Genomic DNA, 15,562 nt, shown 5'->3' with positions numbered 1-15,562 from the left:
CCTGCCCCAGTAGGATGCTGGCTGGGAGCGAATCAATCAGTGTAAAGCCTTGGGGCACAAAGAGTCTAGATTGAGAAATGCCAGGCAAGAACACAGATTGCAGCAGCACTGAAACTAAAGTTTGCTGCTTCTCACGCTGCCTTCCTCATCCACAAAGTAGAGACGTGTGCCCAGCCTGGCTGTCAGCAGGGCAGCAAAGTGCTTGTCCAAGAGAATTGAAAGCCCTTCTGTCTCAACAAACAATTTCACGACAAAGGCTATAAATACACAATGTGAACAGAGAGGATTCTCCTCCCTGGATTATATATCTTCACTTGTTGAGGTACGATATCAAAGTCATAGTGCGAGGCAGAGCTGAGCCGTTTCTCCTCTGTAAATAGCCCAGGAAACAACCAATGCCCCTGACGTGCGGCAGTCATGGTGTGCTGACCACGGGTTAGTGCTTCTCCTCTCTGGCTCACTGCTGGTTCCCACACTGGTGCCACCATCAGCTTCTTGCGCAGACCCTTTGGGCTGTAGCCAAGTCAGGACGCCACATCCAAGTGTGCCATTGTGAAAACGGGTTTGTTTCAGTTCCTGTTATTTTGCAAGTTTTTAACGGAAATCCAAGAGCCAGCTGAGAATTGATATGAGGGAAGAGTACACAGGTATAGGCAGAAGAAGGAGGTGGGGAGACAATACTAAGGCTGTTAAAACTGCAGCCTGGTCTTTGCTTAGCTTCCACGATAACTCCATCTCTGAGCCCAGAGATGCTCAGGCTTCGAGTGCTGGGTTACAGCAGCACTTCACCTTCTCAGGTTTGTTCAGATGGCTTAATGATACTTTTCCAAAAATGAGACAGGTGTAAGGAAAGATGGACTCCTTTTAGTAAATGTGAAATGGTTCTCTTGGGAAAAGAGAGGTCTACTTGCTAACCACAATCTGTCTGTGTTTGAACATCAGATAAATAGCTAGTTGAGCTCTAGAATACTTAGCACTTATAAAAGAAGATTAAAGGTAAATGTTAAATAAGTTGGCATTTGGCACCAGGAATTGCAGGTGTGTCTCCTGTATGTTAATTTCTTCAAAACTTTTCTTTGCTAGTTGGGAAGACAGTTTTGTCTCCTTGGAGCTAGTGAAACCCTGTCTAAATTCTGATTTACATACATTTGTTCATCGTTCTACCAGCTTCAGGTCAAAACAAGCCAGTGCACGCAGAACTACTGAGTATCAGCGGAAACTCAGGTGAAATCCAAAAACGTGTGCTTAAAATGCCCCATAGGTTTTTCTCAAAGTTTATTTATCCATCTCACCAAACTCCTCTTGAGGTTCTATCTTGTGATAGACTTTCAAACCAGACAGAGTTGTGTGGTGTTTGTCTGACGGAAGCCAGCATCTCAAGCAGTAGATTACCACTGTTGGACCTCATTATTCAGGAAACAGAGAAGAAAGAGGGGGAAATGAGAAACAGGTGATATGTTCCTCTAGAGAAATTTTTACAAGCTTGTGTGGTTTTCAGCAGGAGTACTCATTTCTACAACTGAGACAAAAAGCTATACCAGCACCACAGCATTCAGTGAGATTTTGGCAACTCACAACATGACGACACGTGAGTAGATGGTGCATCTTCTTTGCCTCATAGGACTGTAACAGGGGAGTTATGAAGCCAATTATGTGCAAATGTGGCACCAACTTAGCAAGTATTGAGTTGCAAATCTAGAGAGATCTGGAGTATCTTGCAAAAAGTACAGCAGCAGCTACTCAGCTCTACATGGTCCTCAGTTTGTGATGCCCTTGCCAAGAGCATTAGTTCTGCAGTGCTTTCAGCTGCTAGTTGATAGTCATCACATTGCCATGCAAAAATTAACACTAAACCTGGAAAAGTTGTGTCCAACAGAGGCCAGAAGTCGCATGGTGTAATCTGTACCAGCTTTTCAATACTTCACAGAAGCAATTCCCCTGTTGAGTTGCACTAAGTTACAAGATAAAGCCTTGAGTCTTCCAAGCGCTCAAGGATTTGCAATGGTGAAAAAGGAACAAAAAAAAATTTGAGTATCCAGGTTTTATTAGACATATTTAATAAGATTAAAATTGAGATAGTTGCTAGGCAAATGTAGTGAGTACTGAGAGTAGTTTATAGATGAAATAAATTACTGGAGAAGCTAAATAAAATCACAGAGTAGCAATGAAATAATGAGATAATGCAGTGCAATAAAGGCTGGCTAATAGAACATTGAAAGGTGTTCTCATTAAAGATCAATAAATCATAAAAAAAACTAGGGGTGGTCATTTTTTCACAAACCTTTCCCTTTAGAAAATCTCTGCTCAGCAGCCGAAAGCCAGAAGCGACTTTCATTTTAACATCTTGGTTTGTCTTTGTGCTTTCAGAACAGGCAGGACCTATCAATGGGCTTTTGCACTTGTATGGCCATCGTCTTTTGGCTGAAGTGCAAACGTCGCAGCTGCTTTCCATTTTCTGAATATATTTTTGGTGGCACTCTGGTGCTTATTTACCCACGTATAACCTACAACCTCACATTTAGACTAAAACCTTGTGACAACTAATACCTCATGATCCACTCTTGCACAGCTTGCCAGTTGCAGTTTTTGCTAAAAGCATGCTGAGTTACACTAGTATTTGCAGGAGGCACCATGTGTTGCACCACTCATCGGCTTCCCCACAGCCATGCCCGCCTGACCACCAGCTGAGGCATGGCCTTGAAGGGTCCTCAGTCCAGCAGCCGTAATTAGGGGCAATTTCAGAGCACACAGGCACCGGTGCCCCTGCTGAGGCATACCAACGTGTGTCCCTGTGCCCTCCCAGGGCCAGCAGGCTCATACAACAAGGATTACCATTACCAGTTCAATTCTTGGAGGCTCTAACACAAGCTATAATGTAAATAATGATAAGTAGTGCTCATCAGCATGCCAGATAGAGCATGGTGCTACAGGATCTCTAAATGTATGTCCTTTTTTACATATATAACTTTTTTAAATGCCACATATACCTTGCTTATCCCCATAAAATTAAACACCTAATAAACAAGGAGAAAAGAACTGTATTGAATTAATGTCCAAAATTCTCAGTGAATTTTTAGAGAGTGCCTTAAAATCGGACTGATTTTGGTAGGGCTCTTTAAAACATACATAAATACATATATATAAGTATATGCATACTTGAGTGCTCAATTTCAATCAGAACCAGCATCTCATAAGAAAGAGATTTTCCTGGCTCTGTCTGGTTACTCGTTTACATCATTTAAACAGTGGAATTTTTTTGTTCAGTTTCTAAATCAGCAATTATACTAGACACTTTCAGGTATCTCTGTTATTTCATTTGTCATTTACATCAGAGAAAAGCAAAGGGTATAAAATAGTTGAGCTTGATGAAATAGTCACATACAGGCTTGTAAGATAATTGAAGGATATTATTTCTTTTTTACAGATTTGAACGATTCCACTACCAAATCCCCACAAAGCCTCAGGAATGCCACACGCTCCTCCCAGAATACAACCCTGGTGCATCGTAAGTGTCATGGCAGCTCTGGAAATGCTGTGCCACTGTCTAGTCGCATATTTTAGCTATTATTTTGGAAGACGTGAACATGGAGATGGCTAGAAAAAACAGGAATGTATCCTTAGGCAGCACTGATCTTCAGCATAGGTAGCTTAACTCTATTAGGAAAGGCAAAATGTCTGTCTATAAACAGATGACAGATGACTTTTGTGGTTCAGACACAGTACTTGACAGAGGAGACTGAGGTTTCACTCAGTCACAGCAGAGGCAGACTCTTTGTGTTGCTGCTAAGCCACTTAATATCTTTAGCTTTTTCATTACTGTCAAAGAGGTAGAAAGCCTATCATTCTCCCAGACCGCTGCGCAGCTCAATGCTGGCTTGCTGGAACACCTTAACAGGTGTTTTCTAATAGTCTTTCTTTCTTTCTTCTATTATTCTTTAACTTGATAAAAGCACATTTTTTGTCTAACACCAGGTTGTAGGCCAAAACCATAGGCATCTTGCCAAGTGAATTTTGGCACCCTGATTTCTATCCTTCAGCAGGGTGAACAACAGTAGCTTCAAAACACGACCTTCATTTCAAAAATCCCAAATAAGTGACTAAAAATGTTCTGTGCTCATATCTTTTTAGGTAACCTGTCCTTCAGCATCACAGACCAGCCAATTTCAGTTACCAGAAGGAAAAATTTATTTACTACCAGCAGTCTGCTCAACAGTACAGGTGAGACATTGTCCTACAAATCCTCTTCTTTCACCATGCATTGCAGTAAGCAAGAAAAGCACAAAAGCACAAAACCTGGAGCACCTTGTACATTTGACCAGGGGAGTTCAAAAAAGGAAAAAGAGATGAAATGAGGAGTCATGGCTGCTGTGTCCCCATACCACGAGTTGTTTCAGGTTTCTGGCATTTCCTGCCTTCTCCCTGCATCTGCAAGCAATGCCTCGGTGCATGTTTTCTTCCAGCAGCAAAATTTGGCCGGTCATGCTCCCACGCCCCAGAGGCCACTCACGGCTCATGCAGCGTGGTAGACTTGGTGCCTGGCTGCAGCACTGGCTGCCACTGTGGCTAAGATCCAGGCTGGGTGATGTACTAGTATGACCAACCCTGCAAAGTGTCGTGACGCCAGCACAACAGGAGGTGACACTAAGGTGGTATCGCCCAGTGACTCTTGTGCTCCAGCCCTCTCTGGCACACAGCGCACTGCTGCACCTTCCATGGCAGCTGGAGGAGGACCATGCTTCTCCTCTCCTTCCTCCCTGCAGCTGGGACCCCGAGGGCACCTCTTTCCATTGTCAGCACCCCCAAGGGTGGTTGTGCAGAAGCAGGGCTGGGAGGATCCCAGCACTGTGGTGGGGAGAGGCAGCCAGGGCGAGGCAGGGGTGCTGCGCCGCCAATGATAGACCACCCCAAAAGGCGGCTGCATCCTTGGCCAGATGTTTTGGCAGGGCTCGGTGTCAACGGCACAAAAATAAGCTGGTGAGAAGGACGGCTGGGGCGGGCAGCTGTGCCCAGCTGCACCATGACATGCTTGCTCTTCTCAGAGAATCTCATGGGGGGAACAGAGAAAAACAATGGGTTTTGGATGAAATGCTTGCTGGGCTGTGCCTAAATTATCTCATCTTATGAACAAATGGGTGGCTGAAATCAGCCCGCAAACCCGGTCAGAACAAAAGTGGGATATGTCCGTAAACTAGAGCTGCAATGTTCAGAGTCTGGGATCCTCAGCCTGGAAATCTGACAGTCTGGCATCGATTTGGGGCTGCGCTGTCACCAGTGCCTGGCAGGGAGCAGCGAGCCACAGGCAGCAAGCCCAGATTTCCCTCCTCTCTGAGGATGTTCGGCTGAGCTCTGTTGTGTGTCCCTTCCAGGTGGCGCAAGGAACACAAAAGCCAGTCGCTTCCCCTGGCCAACAGTGGTAGCCATCCTGCTCCTCTTCTGCACTTTTCTAATAGTTTTAGGCATCAGGAAATGGTGTCAATACCAGAAAGAGATGTAAGTACTAGGGAGGGGAACAACAGGGGTGGGAGGGGTGGCACAGAGGACAGCGCAAACTCTAACACAGCTGTTTAGATTTATGCATTTTCATTTGAGACTACCCGTACTGCATGAGGCCTTTAGGTACATGGATCACTAATGTCATTTTTTTACACACAGCAGTACGAAATGTGGAGTGTTCTCAGTCCTTTCATCTGTTCTGTGGGTTATTTATAAAATAAACTTTTAAAAAAGAGCTGCAGTGCAGTTTCAGGGAGTGAGGGAAGAATACAAGTCATTTTTTTTCCCCAGAGCCCCCCACTTCTGTTAGCTTCCCTGCCAACTGCTTTTGCTGTCTCATTTTGCACGATTACTTAAGGACATGTTTTAATGAAATTGTACTTCTAGGGCAACTCTATTTGAGTTGTGAATAATATATGTGAAAGTAGGCTACCTGAAACATAATCCAAATCAAAGAAGCACTGAGTTTGTAATTATTACCAAAGTTTAAACCCCTACTAAAGCACTCAGAGATCCACTGATGAAAGCAGTGTCTAAGAGCCAATTATTTTTAATCTTACTAACATTACTAAAATGTTTGAAAATTCATGGTGATAATTAATCATTTGCAGTTCTAAAAAAAACCCCTTTTGACTCATGACTGTAACTCCTGTATATCGAAGGTAAAAATGGGATTGATTTTTTTCACTGATTTGGGATGGGACCTTTTTTTATCTTGGCCTATAAATTGACAAAAAAAAAAAAATTATGAGTCTTTAAATATACCTTCAGAGAGCAGTGCGAGCAGAAGATCTCTGCAAGGGTTTTGAACGGTTCACCGGGACCACGATCTGTTCTTTTAAAGAATGAATAAAGTAAAACTGTAAGGTGGGAGCCGAGAAAGACAAATGAATCCCAGGAGGTGCACTGGGGCTATAGAACAGAAACATGGAAGTCGCAGTATATTAGAGCAAATCTCAGGTGCTCTTATAATGCCTTAGTGTCATTATAATGCCTACCTCCTCCTGTGAATGTTTTACAACAGTCTTTTATGTTGCTTTTGTGTGATAGCGCGTTTTTTCTCTTCTGTTTCAGCATGAACAGACCTCCACCTTTCAAGCCACCGCCACCTCCGATAAAGTACACGTCCATGGTGGAGTCTGATGGGACTCCCCCGTCCTGCCATGAACTGGAAAACCTGTAACGCCGCCTATATCCCTTGTGTAGGGCGCAGAAGGGTGACACAGTTAAAAGGCTCTGCCTTTAAAACAGTGATTGCAGGAGTTCGGTGTTAATGACCCGTATTCAAATTCAGAATGCCTGAACGACATTGATGTTGGAAGCCGAGCACTCCTGAGGACACTTACTTCACCCCGTCTATCTCTATGTATGCATTACCTTAACACCGTTGTGAGCGTCACCGTTGTGAGATTACACGATTAATCTGAATTGGGTGATCAACTGGGAATTTGCTGTCTTGTTAATGGGAGCAGATTAACACATCATTCCGCCAGCCTGCCTAAAGAGTGTTGAAGCTTTTTGTTTTACTAAGTGTATAGAGATGACAGCTCTGCCGTATGGACACCACGATTACACGGGAAACATTGGCTTAACACAAGCTTTTTGATACTCACGTAAGCCGTTCTTAAAATCACTATATTTTACTATACAAATATTGACTAATATGACCCAATACATAATTTCCTATCACTGTGAAACCAGACAAAAAATAATCAGCACCTTACAATGAAAGAAAATAGTCTGCATCTGCCCTCACGGGGCTGCAGCGCAGGGTGGCGGGGAGGGGTTGGCGAGATGAAAGGGCACAGTGCAGGCCTGGTGGAAGCGTTCGTGAAGACGACTCAGTTGCCATTGGTGAAGTCGCAAGAAAGACTCAACGTTGGGCTCATGTACAAGCCACCTGCGGATCAGACTTAAGGGCTGAAGTGAATAAAGACCCTAGAGGTAACAGAAAATGACAGTCCTTTTGGAAGTGCTGTGTCCTTGAAACAATGATTACACTTGAGCCTGCTTTTCTGAAATTATATTTATGGTACACTGAAGGAAAAAAAAAGTACTATAATAATTTTATTCTCCTTCAGTCTTAATGAGCTTCTGTCATCTGCTACCTTCACATTTTTCAAGACCTCAGGGGTAGTTTCCCAGGTGGAAGGGACGGTCTGGTCTTACGCCTATCGTGCCTAGGCTGCGCATTTCCTTGCATTGACACGAATGATTAAACGACCGTGCCGAGGGTGGGGTCCGCTCAGCCCGCTGCACAGTTCTCACCCAGGTCAGCAGCTGCGTGATCACTGTCGCAAGGCACAGGAGCTGCAGCAGGAGCACTGCTGTTGCCAGCAGCAGCGTGGTCTTACATTACCTTCAGACAGCCAAGGAACTGTCCCTGCCAGCTGGTTTGAAAATGTATGGTTGCCACAATGGCACTCCTGTAATTAATGCAAATGAACTAAAGTCAATCATGTCAAGTTTGAAATCGGTTTTCTGATTTAGGAATGGGATTTGCTGTATTTACTGCTAAACACTGGTCGATGAGTATCAGGGTTGGGAGCACTATATAGATGAATGAATGACTTACTGGAAAGAATGATCTGACGGATATTTTTAAAGTATTTTGTTGTATTATTTACCTTATAGCACAAGCAGTGCTAAAAGTCATCGCTAAGGGGTTATCTGTGCTGAACAGAAAACACTTTCCTTCCTACAACACTGTACAGACTTCACATGCATGGAAGGCTCAATATTAATTTGAGTGTTTCTTGTCTGCGTGCGTTTGTAGAAGCAAAGTAGCTTAACTTTTGTCATACTATCAGTCACTGCAACGAAGGCAGCTTTTTGCTCCTAAAAAATCAAATCGGGGGGAAAAGGAAAAAAAAAAAAAAAAAAAAAAAAGCTGGATAGCCGTATTCCAAGGGATGTGGAGAGCCAGGACTTTCTCCCTTGTCATTAGATGACCGCCCATGGCATACCTGTTGAAGTGGGGTAATTTTATCATCTCGGATATTTTAATCCCCACAGTCGCTTCACGTGAGCGATGTTCCCTCTGACGCTGAGGTTTTGCAGGGCGCCTTGAGAAGAGCTCAGGCTTGGCGTGACTTCCACCGCTCCCGGAGCCCGGCTGCAAGGAGAGCTACAGGGGGGCGCCAGCCCGGCTCCTGGCCCACCCACCACCGCAGGGTCCTGCTGCTGTTGCTGCTGCTTCCACACACCCGGACCAGCGATGTGACCACCTCCAGGCCACTCTCGCCTGGCCGAGGAGCGCTGCCAGCCTCTCCTGGACGATCTTCCTCAGACCCCCCCCCCATCTCAGCCGCGCTCCCAATTCCGACCAGCAGGTGGCGCCGCAGCACAGCGGCCGGCGGCGAGCGGGGCACGTTCCCGCCCCCTCCCCGCCCCAGCCCCGGACCCGGCCGGAGGCATCGCGAGGGGAGCCGAGGGGTGGCGGCGCCTCCCGGGTGGCAGAGCGGGGCTGGCGGACGGGGAGGAGGAGGGTGCCTGCCTTCCCCTGCCAGCTCCGGGGGGGGCAGCCATCAGGGCGGGACCTAGGTGGAGAAAGAGGGAGAAAACCCCCACCTGCCAGCCCCTATCTCCCCGTTTTTCTGCAGCTAGATTGAGCGTAAGAGAGTTCATTTTTCTTTTTGGCTTCACCTGCTCCTCACCGGGGTAAGCATGTAACATGTAGTTACTCAAGAATTGTGGTTACATTCAAAATTGACCCCTGCTTTAATTTAAAGAGGGAAAACCCCAGCCTCTCAAACCATAATTTTTGGCATCATCTGCCCCAGTGCGTAGGCTTAAATTATTCAGCTTGGACTTGGGTTCTGTCAGCCCTGGAATAATTTTGCCCAGATCGTTACCGGATGCTTGAAGATGGCTACAGGAGTGTCAGATAAAAGCTTTTCTATAAGAATAAAGTGTTCAAAGCTTGCCGCATGGTTACAAAAAAAGATTTTATAAAAGCATCTTGAGTGTATGTCGCTAAATGCAAATCCACGACAATGAAACCCGTAAAGCAGACCTGGGTCAGAATCTAAGGTCACGGATAACACAAATGTAATACCGTGACACTACCTGGGTCCACTGTACATGGTCTTTAATACCTGTGTTATGCAGCTGTAAAAGCAGCACACAGGAAAGCCGAGCAGTGAGGTGGGTTTATATACGAGTGGTTTTCACCTGCTTTTGGGGAGACAGCAAATGTTAGGCAGGTGGGAGGATAAAAGCAAGAAATTTGTTTGTTTTCAGTCACTAACGAACCTTGAGAAGTCAGTGCCAGGGCCAGGGGACTTCAGTGGAGCAAGTGACTTTTCACAACCCTGCTGCTTGCATCCCAGCCGTGCTGAGCCCCACTCATGGGGGGCAGGGGAGAGGCTGCCAGCCCTGAGCCCGGGCAGGCAGGCATCCTCAGCCTCTGCCTGTTCCCACCTCTGACAGCGAAGGGGACAGCTGTGAGCCTAGGGCATGCCCTGGCCCTGGCATGCCCGAGTGCCGCCCCACCAAGCCTTAATCCACCTAAATCACCTTTTCCCTCACTCTGAATCACGCATCTTTTTTTTTTTTAAACAGCATCGCAGTGGCTTTTCTTACAAGGCACCTTTTGATCCTGTAAATTAATTAAGCTTGGCTTGTTTATTTAAGAAGCACCCCTATAGTTTGTGCGGCATGCTCCAGGCATTGCCACACAGGCGGTAGCACGGTGGTACCTGGGAGCAGGCCATGGGACAGCAGAGGCTGCCCAGCCATCCCAGGACCTGGCTCCTTTGTTGACACGCTTTGCTGGCTGGGATTTCCTGGGGAAACAGCCCGTCTCAATGCTGACCCACAGTTTTCTCTTTTAGGGGGATGTTTTTCTCGTTGCAGCTGTGTTGGGAGCCCTGTGAAGTGCTCCAGCTTCAGTTTAATGTACGTGTTTGTTTTAAAAAGCTGTGACCAGAAATTATAACTGCTAACCAGAACAGGGTATTAGTTACCTTATGTAGTCTTTGCTGGATTTAAAGCCACCACTTATCAGAGCAGGCACACATTAGAAAGATCTGTGTGTATGCTTAAACTCCAGAAGAAGCAGTACACAAAGGAGAAATTTTGTTTTATCCATTGTTTATGTTAGTGGGTAATTTTTCCTGACTCTGCACTTAACTTTGAGCAATAAGCCAATGGAAAGCTTCTGAAAAGCTCTGGAGGGGTATAATGGTTACTTAATCCTGTCTAAGGAGATTTTAATGGAAATAATATGAAATCATATTATATTTAAAATGATTCCTTAAGGACAAGACAAAGTTCAGGGGAGGCTCCAGCAAAGATTATTTGATTTCAGGGAACAACAGATCATGCCTTTAAAACTCCTCTTCCATCTGTTTTCTAGCATGTGATGTTTCATCTCTTTCCTTTCCAAGTCTCCCATACCAGGTTGCCCCGGTAAGCTTTTTAATCAGCAGGAAAAAAAAAAAAAAAAAAAGTATCTGTTTGCCCCTCGGTTCCTTTCCAAACAGGAGGACTTCCAAATTAACTCTGGCATCCTACACAGCTTGAAACACCCTCATGTGGTGTAAATGAAGTATTGAATAGCTCGCTATTGTCAAACAGACGACTCGCAGATGCCAGGGCTCGGCTTAAAGAAATGAGCAAACAAAGGCAAGAGAGAGAAGCAGGTAATATATTGATATGAACTGACACCGAGGTTATGAGTGGTGGACAGAAAAAGAGGGGGAAGTCAATATTACAAAAGGTGTATTATATGACAGACATCCGAGTATTTGCAATGGATTTAGGAAATGCAGAAAGTGCTGTGATAGTCACGGCGTTTTTCTGACTTGATGTAAAATGGGAAATGAACAACACTATTTGGTCTACTGCACTTGAAGAAGCGGTGTTTTAAATGCAGTGATGTCTGCAGAGCCTTGTGATGGAGTGTGTCTGATGGTTTTAAATGTTAAATAATTCCATTACAGTCAGGGTAAAAATGGAAATGAACAGCTTGGAAGAGTCTGAGTATACTTACATGAAATGTTGAGCAATTAGCTTCTCGCTGTGAGAGTGAATCCCGCAGTTTTCTTCTCATCAGTAGCAAAGTGACCTTTAAAATATGCAGATGACACAGAAGCCATTTCAATAACTTATTTGATCTATTGTCTGCTGATAAATTGCATGTAAAGATCTGGAATTTACACGGCACAATAGACTTTGGACTGAAATGGAAGATTTTGAAAACATGAACTGAAAGCTTTTTAACAGTAGCAATGCGTCCTGTTGAATAATGGGACATATGTTATCAGGGTATTCACCGCGGTAAGGAGAAGGCGGCTAAGCTCCCTGCAGCCCTTGATGCTGTCAGCTTGTTTTCAGCTGCTTTAAAGCACTTTCAAAAGTTCAGTGTTCTGACTTTATATTCTGTATACAGCAGGCCAAGAGCCACGTGTTAAAATTGAAATAAAACACATTTGTGTGTGTGGAACTGGCTAACAGCGAAAACCATATGCCTCTCCGTGCCTAAATAGCATCAGCCTGATCCGCACAGCTAATCTTTTTTGCTATGTATTTGAAAATAGGAGGGTTAGGGGTGTGGGAATGAGATTTGAGCTGCTAGACTGTCTGGGCTGCCCGTGACATTGGCTTGTACTCTGCACCGAGGCACAAGGGAATCGCTGAGCTCTTTCAATAAATCCACATAAGGCGTAAATATGGCTATATTGTCTGTGGGGAAAAATGGATAGTAAAGTTTTAGTCAGGTCATCCTCACTGCTGAATGTCATTCATACATGAATTCTCCAGGAACGTGGAAAAACACAACAACCTACTCGCCTTGATAAAGAATTAAAAAAACCCTTGATAGTATGATGGGATTTTTTTCCTTCCTGCTTAGGCATTCATTTTTGCAGCCACATGCTTGAAGTGGAGTATTTGAATGGTCTCAAGTGACAAGACCCTAGATAATTCATAAGTTTAGTCTGCGGAAAATAAAATTGTAATATTAATGCACATTTGTTCCCTCTGGCCATCGCAATTAAAGTTCATCATTGCAGGGTTTGGCACTGATTACAGAACAAAATTACAGAGTTTTGTGGAGACGGAAAAAGGTTGAGGTTTGGGGAAAGGGAACAGGCAATTTAATGCTCTTCTTTTCTAGAAAAGCAGAGGAAGAATTTTTGGACCATAAGAAAGATCTTCTAGTGGTTACTGGCAAGTATCTGATGCTCATGGCTGAAGTCTCACCCTGCAGCGCTGAATGGACTCACCTTCTCTTTCCTTCATCATTCGGGTTCTGATCTGTTGGCATTCCACACAGCCTAAATGTCCTTTGCAGCTTGGAGGTCTAGGAACCACCTTAACTGCAAGACCCAGAGTGTCCTCACGCTGCACGTCAGAGCCCAGGGTTGCTGAAACTAGCTGTGAACAAGTGAGAAAGTCGCTCTGCTGCAGGAGCACTGGAGCACTCTGACGCTTTCACATGCTCCAGTACTATTAAAAAGTGATGGCAAAGGGTCAGAGACTTCTGGGAGGCTGACGGGAGCGTATTTGAGACTGTCCCCCTACAGCTTTAGCCCCCTTCTTTTCCATCCGTTGGGATGGCAGAGGACTGCTAAGACCCGCTCTCCTGGTAGAGGCTGCTGCCCAAGGTAGTGGCAATTAGACTCTTTTTCCCACACCAAAGCACACCCTACCTGCTCCCCTTCAGACTCTGCTGTCTGTCGTACGCCCTCCATCTTCTTTATGTCATTTGAAAGACGGGAAATGCAGGACGGGGCCTGGCTCGGACACCGAGAGTAGCGTGTCAGCGCTCAGCCCTAATACTTTTGGCTCTAGGCTGCAGCTTCGGTGATAACAGTTTCACTGGCCACAGTGAAACACTGCCCCAAAGACACAAAGGTGTCTTTGAGAACACACGAGCCTTGGTGAAATGGCTACCCCTATGCCACACTGAAACAGCTGTGGCTGCCGACCTTATCTGAAGAGCTCTCACATGCTGGTTTGCTGGGCAGTCCCGAGCTGTGATGGTGGGAACGTGATAAAGAGAGTGAAGTCACATAAAGCAGTGATTTAAAGAAGATAAACTTGCAGGGATACGGACCAGTAGTGTAACGGAAAATGCTGGAGCTCCCACATAATAATCCTTCTTTTGGTTCAAGACATAAATTTAATTACAAGAGAAAATGTTTGTGATCCCATGCTTACGGCTTTGCATAGTGTGGCATGCTCTCTCCCACGTGAGAGGCAAGTGTACTAGATGGTCTTAATGGGAAAGGGGACCAGGGCTGCAGGGCTCCCAAGTAGCTAGCAGTAACTAGCAATAGGATGAGAGGAGATGAGAGGAAATGAGAGGAAATGGCCTCAAGTTGCACCAGGGGCGGTTTAGATTGGACATTAGGAAAAATGTCTTTACTGAAGGAGTGGTCAAACATTGGAACAGTCTGCTCAGGGAGGTGGTGGAGTCACTGGAGGTACACTTGGAGGTGCTCAAAAAATGTGTGGAGGTGGCACTTTGGGCCGTGGTTTAGTGGGCATGGTGGTGTGGGGTTGACAGTTGGACCTGATGAACTTGGAGGTCTTTTCCAACCTTAATGATGTGATGACTCTATGACAGCTGAATGCCAATCAAACCTATATTTGCCCATGAGAGTGAGGAGTCCCAGGTCAGGAATGCTTTGTGAAAACCTATTATCGAAATGGCACTAATTTTAAGACGGTTCAATATCAAAGCTCGAAAAGCAAAATGCTTTTGTTCCCTTCCTTGAAAAAGAAAATGCAAATTTATGGAAGAAGACAGATTCTGGTTGTATTAGGTGAAAATACATACCTAACACATGTATTTACAGATATATTAAGTTTGTATCTACTTTAAATATACAGTTCTATTAGCAGTTTTACTGTGTATTAATTAAAACATTCTATGAATAATGCGCAAACTTTAATAGGTTGAATGAAAAATGCTTTTTATTTAGATAGTACTTAAATTAAAATTCTATTTGTTTTAAAATGTTCCCTTACAGACAAAACAGGGAACTCACGAAATATATACCCTTACTATTTAATATTCAGGCTTTAGTCATTTGACAGTGAAAAATTATCTTTCAGAGCAATATTATTTTTTTTTTCCACTACCATATGATGGAGTAGACTTCAGCGCTGTGCACCTGGCTGTCTCTACGTCCTGAGTGCAGAGTGTGGAAATTATATGTTTGTACGTCCTCGTAAGAAGCAGTTAAGAAGAGAACTTTCTCGCACAGCATTATTCTTCAAAAATATGTAACAACACCAGGGAGAAACAAATATATCCTAGAGGGTCCATTTCTCGTACCATGGCAAATTCAGAGATGGTTTTTGACAAAGCGCTTTAGGTGACAGCCGGGTGCAGCGTAAGGCAGAACGCGCGCGGGACTCCCGGGGACAGGTTGCTGCTGAAGGAGCAGGTGGAAGGGGCTGAGGCTGCTGCCCCTCGACCCTTAAATCTCCCGCTGCGGCGTTGCCCCTCGGTGGGTGCGGGGGGTACGTCGCTCCAGCCGCCACGCGTACTGACCCCTCGGCGCCGTGGGGCCGTGCCGGGGCCCTCTCTGTCGGGGAAGCCCCTCCGCTGCTGCAGCAGAGCGAGCCTCAGGGGCCAAGCTCCCCGCCGGTCCCATGTGCCCGTGGGGCGGCTGAGGGTGCGAGTCCCCGCAAGCCGCAGGGGTGAGCGCAGCCCCGACAGCGTCACCGCACAGTGCGGCGACACGAAGCCGCGCGTATGCGCAAAACCTGACGCCATCAGTGCCATCAACAGTGACGGGAGATCCAGTGGGCTCGGGAGCCTTTCAGTTCAGGTGGCTGGGGCTGCCGGTACCAGCTGCGGCCACCGGACATGGAGACCCTCGGCCGGCGGTTCTCAGTCCCAGACCTAGGCGTGGCAGGGCGGGGGCGGGGTGAACAGCAGGCAGCCAATGGGTGGCCGCCGGGACGCCGTGACGGCACCGCGCCCGGCGGGGCTGCACCTGTTACATAAGGCGGGGCGGGCGGCTGTTACCGGCTCTGACCCTGCCGGCCCTGGTGCCGGCCGCGGCCCTGGCCCCGCCGCTGCGGCCTGGCCCGGCTCCCCAGGCCGGGG

The 15,562-nt window shown here is 46.0% G+C and overlaps 1 protein-coding gene across 1 annotated transcript in view; it reads left to right on the top strand.

The window, feature by feature from the left end:
• The window catches only part of CD96 (CD96 molecule), a 29,478-nt gene extending 22,802 nt beyond the window's left edge, over window positions 1-6,676 (top strand). Inside the window, exons 11-15 of the mRNA XM_086463449.1 lie at window positions 1,499-1,588; window positions 3,404-3,505; window positions 4,129-4,218; window positions 5,367-5,490; window positions 6,568-6,676. Of these exons, the coding sequence (XP_086319575.1) occupies window positions 1,499-1,588; window positions 3,404-3,505; window positions 4,129-4,218; window positions 5,367-5,490; window positions 6,568-6,676 (515 nt within the window). The remainder of the gene's footprint in view (window positions 1-1,498; window positions 1,589-3,403; window positions 3,506-4,128; window positions 4,219-5,366; window positions 5,491-6,567) is intronic.
• Window positions 6,677-15,562: the final 8,886 nt, after the last annotated feature.

The sequence above is a fragment of the Leptosomus discolor genome, chromosome 1 (assembly GCF_034619465.1).
Source record: "Leptosomus discolor isolate bLepDis1 chromosome 1, bLepDis1.hap2, whole genome shotgun sequence".
NCBI classification, from domain to species: Eukaryota; Metazoa; Chordata; class Aves; order Leptosomiformes; family Leptosomidae; genus Leptosomus; species Leptosomus discolor.
Note: the sequence above shows the minus strand (reverse complement) of the source record. Positions and strands in the feature narration are given on the sequence as shown.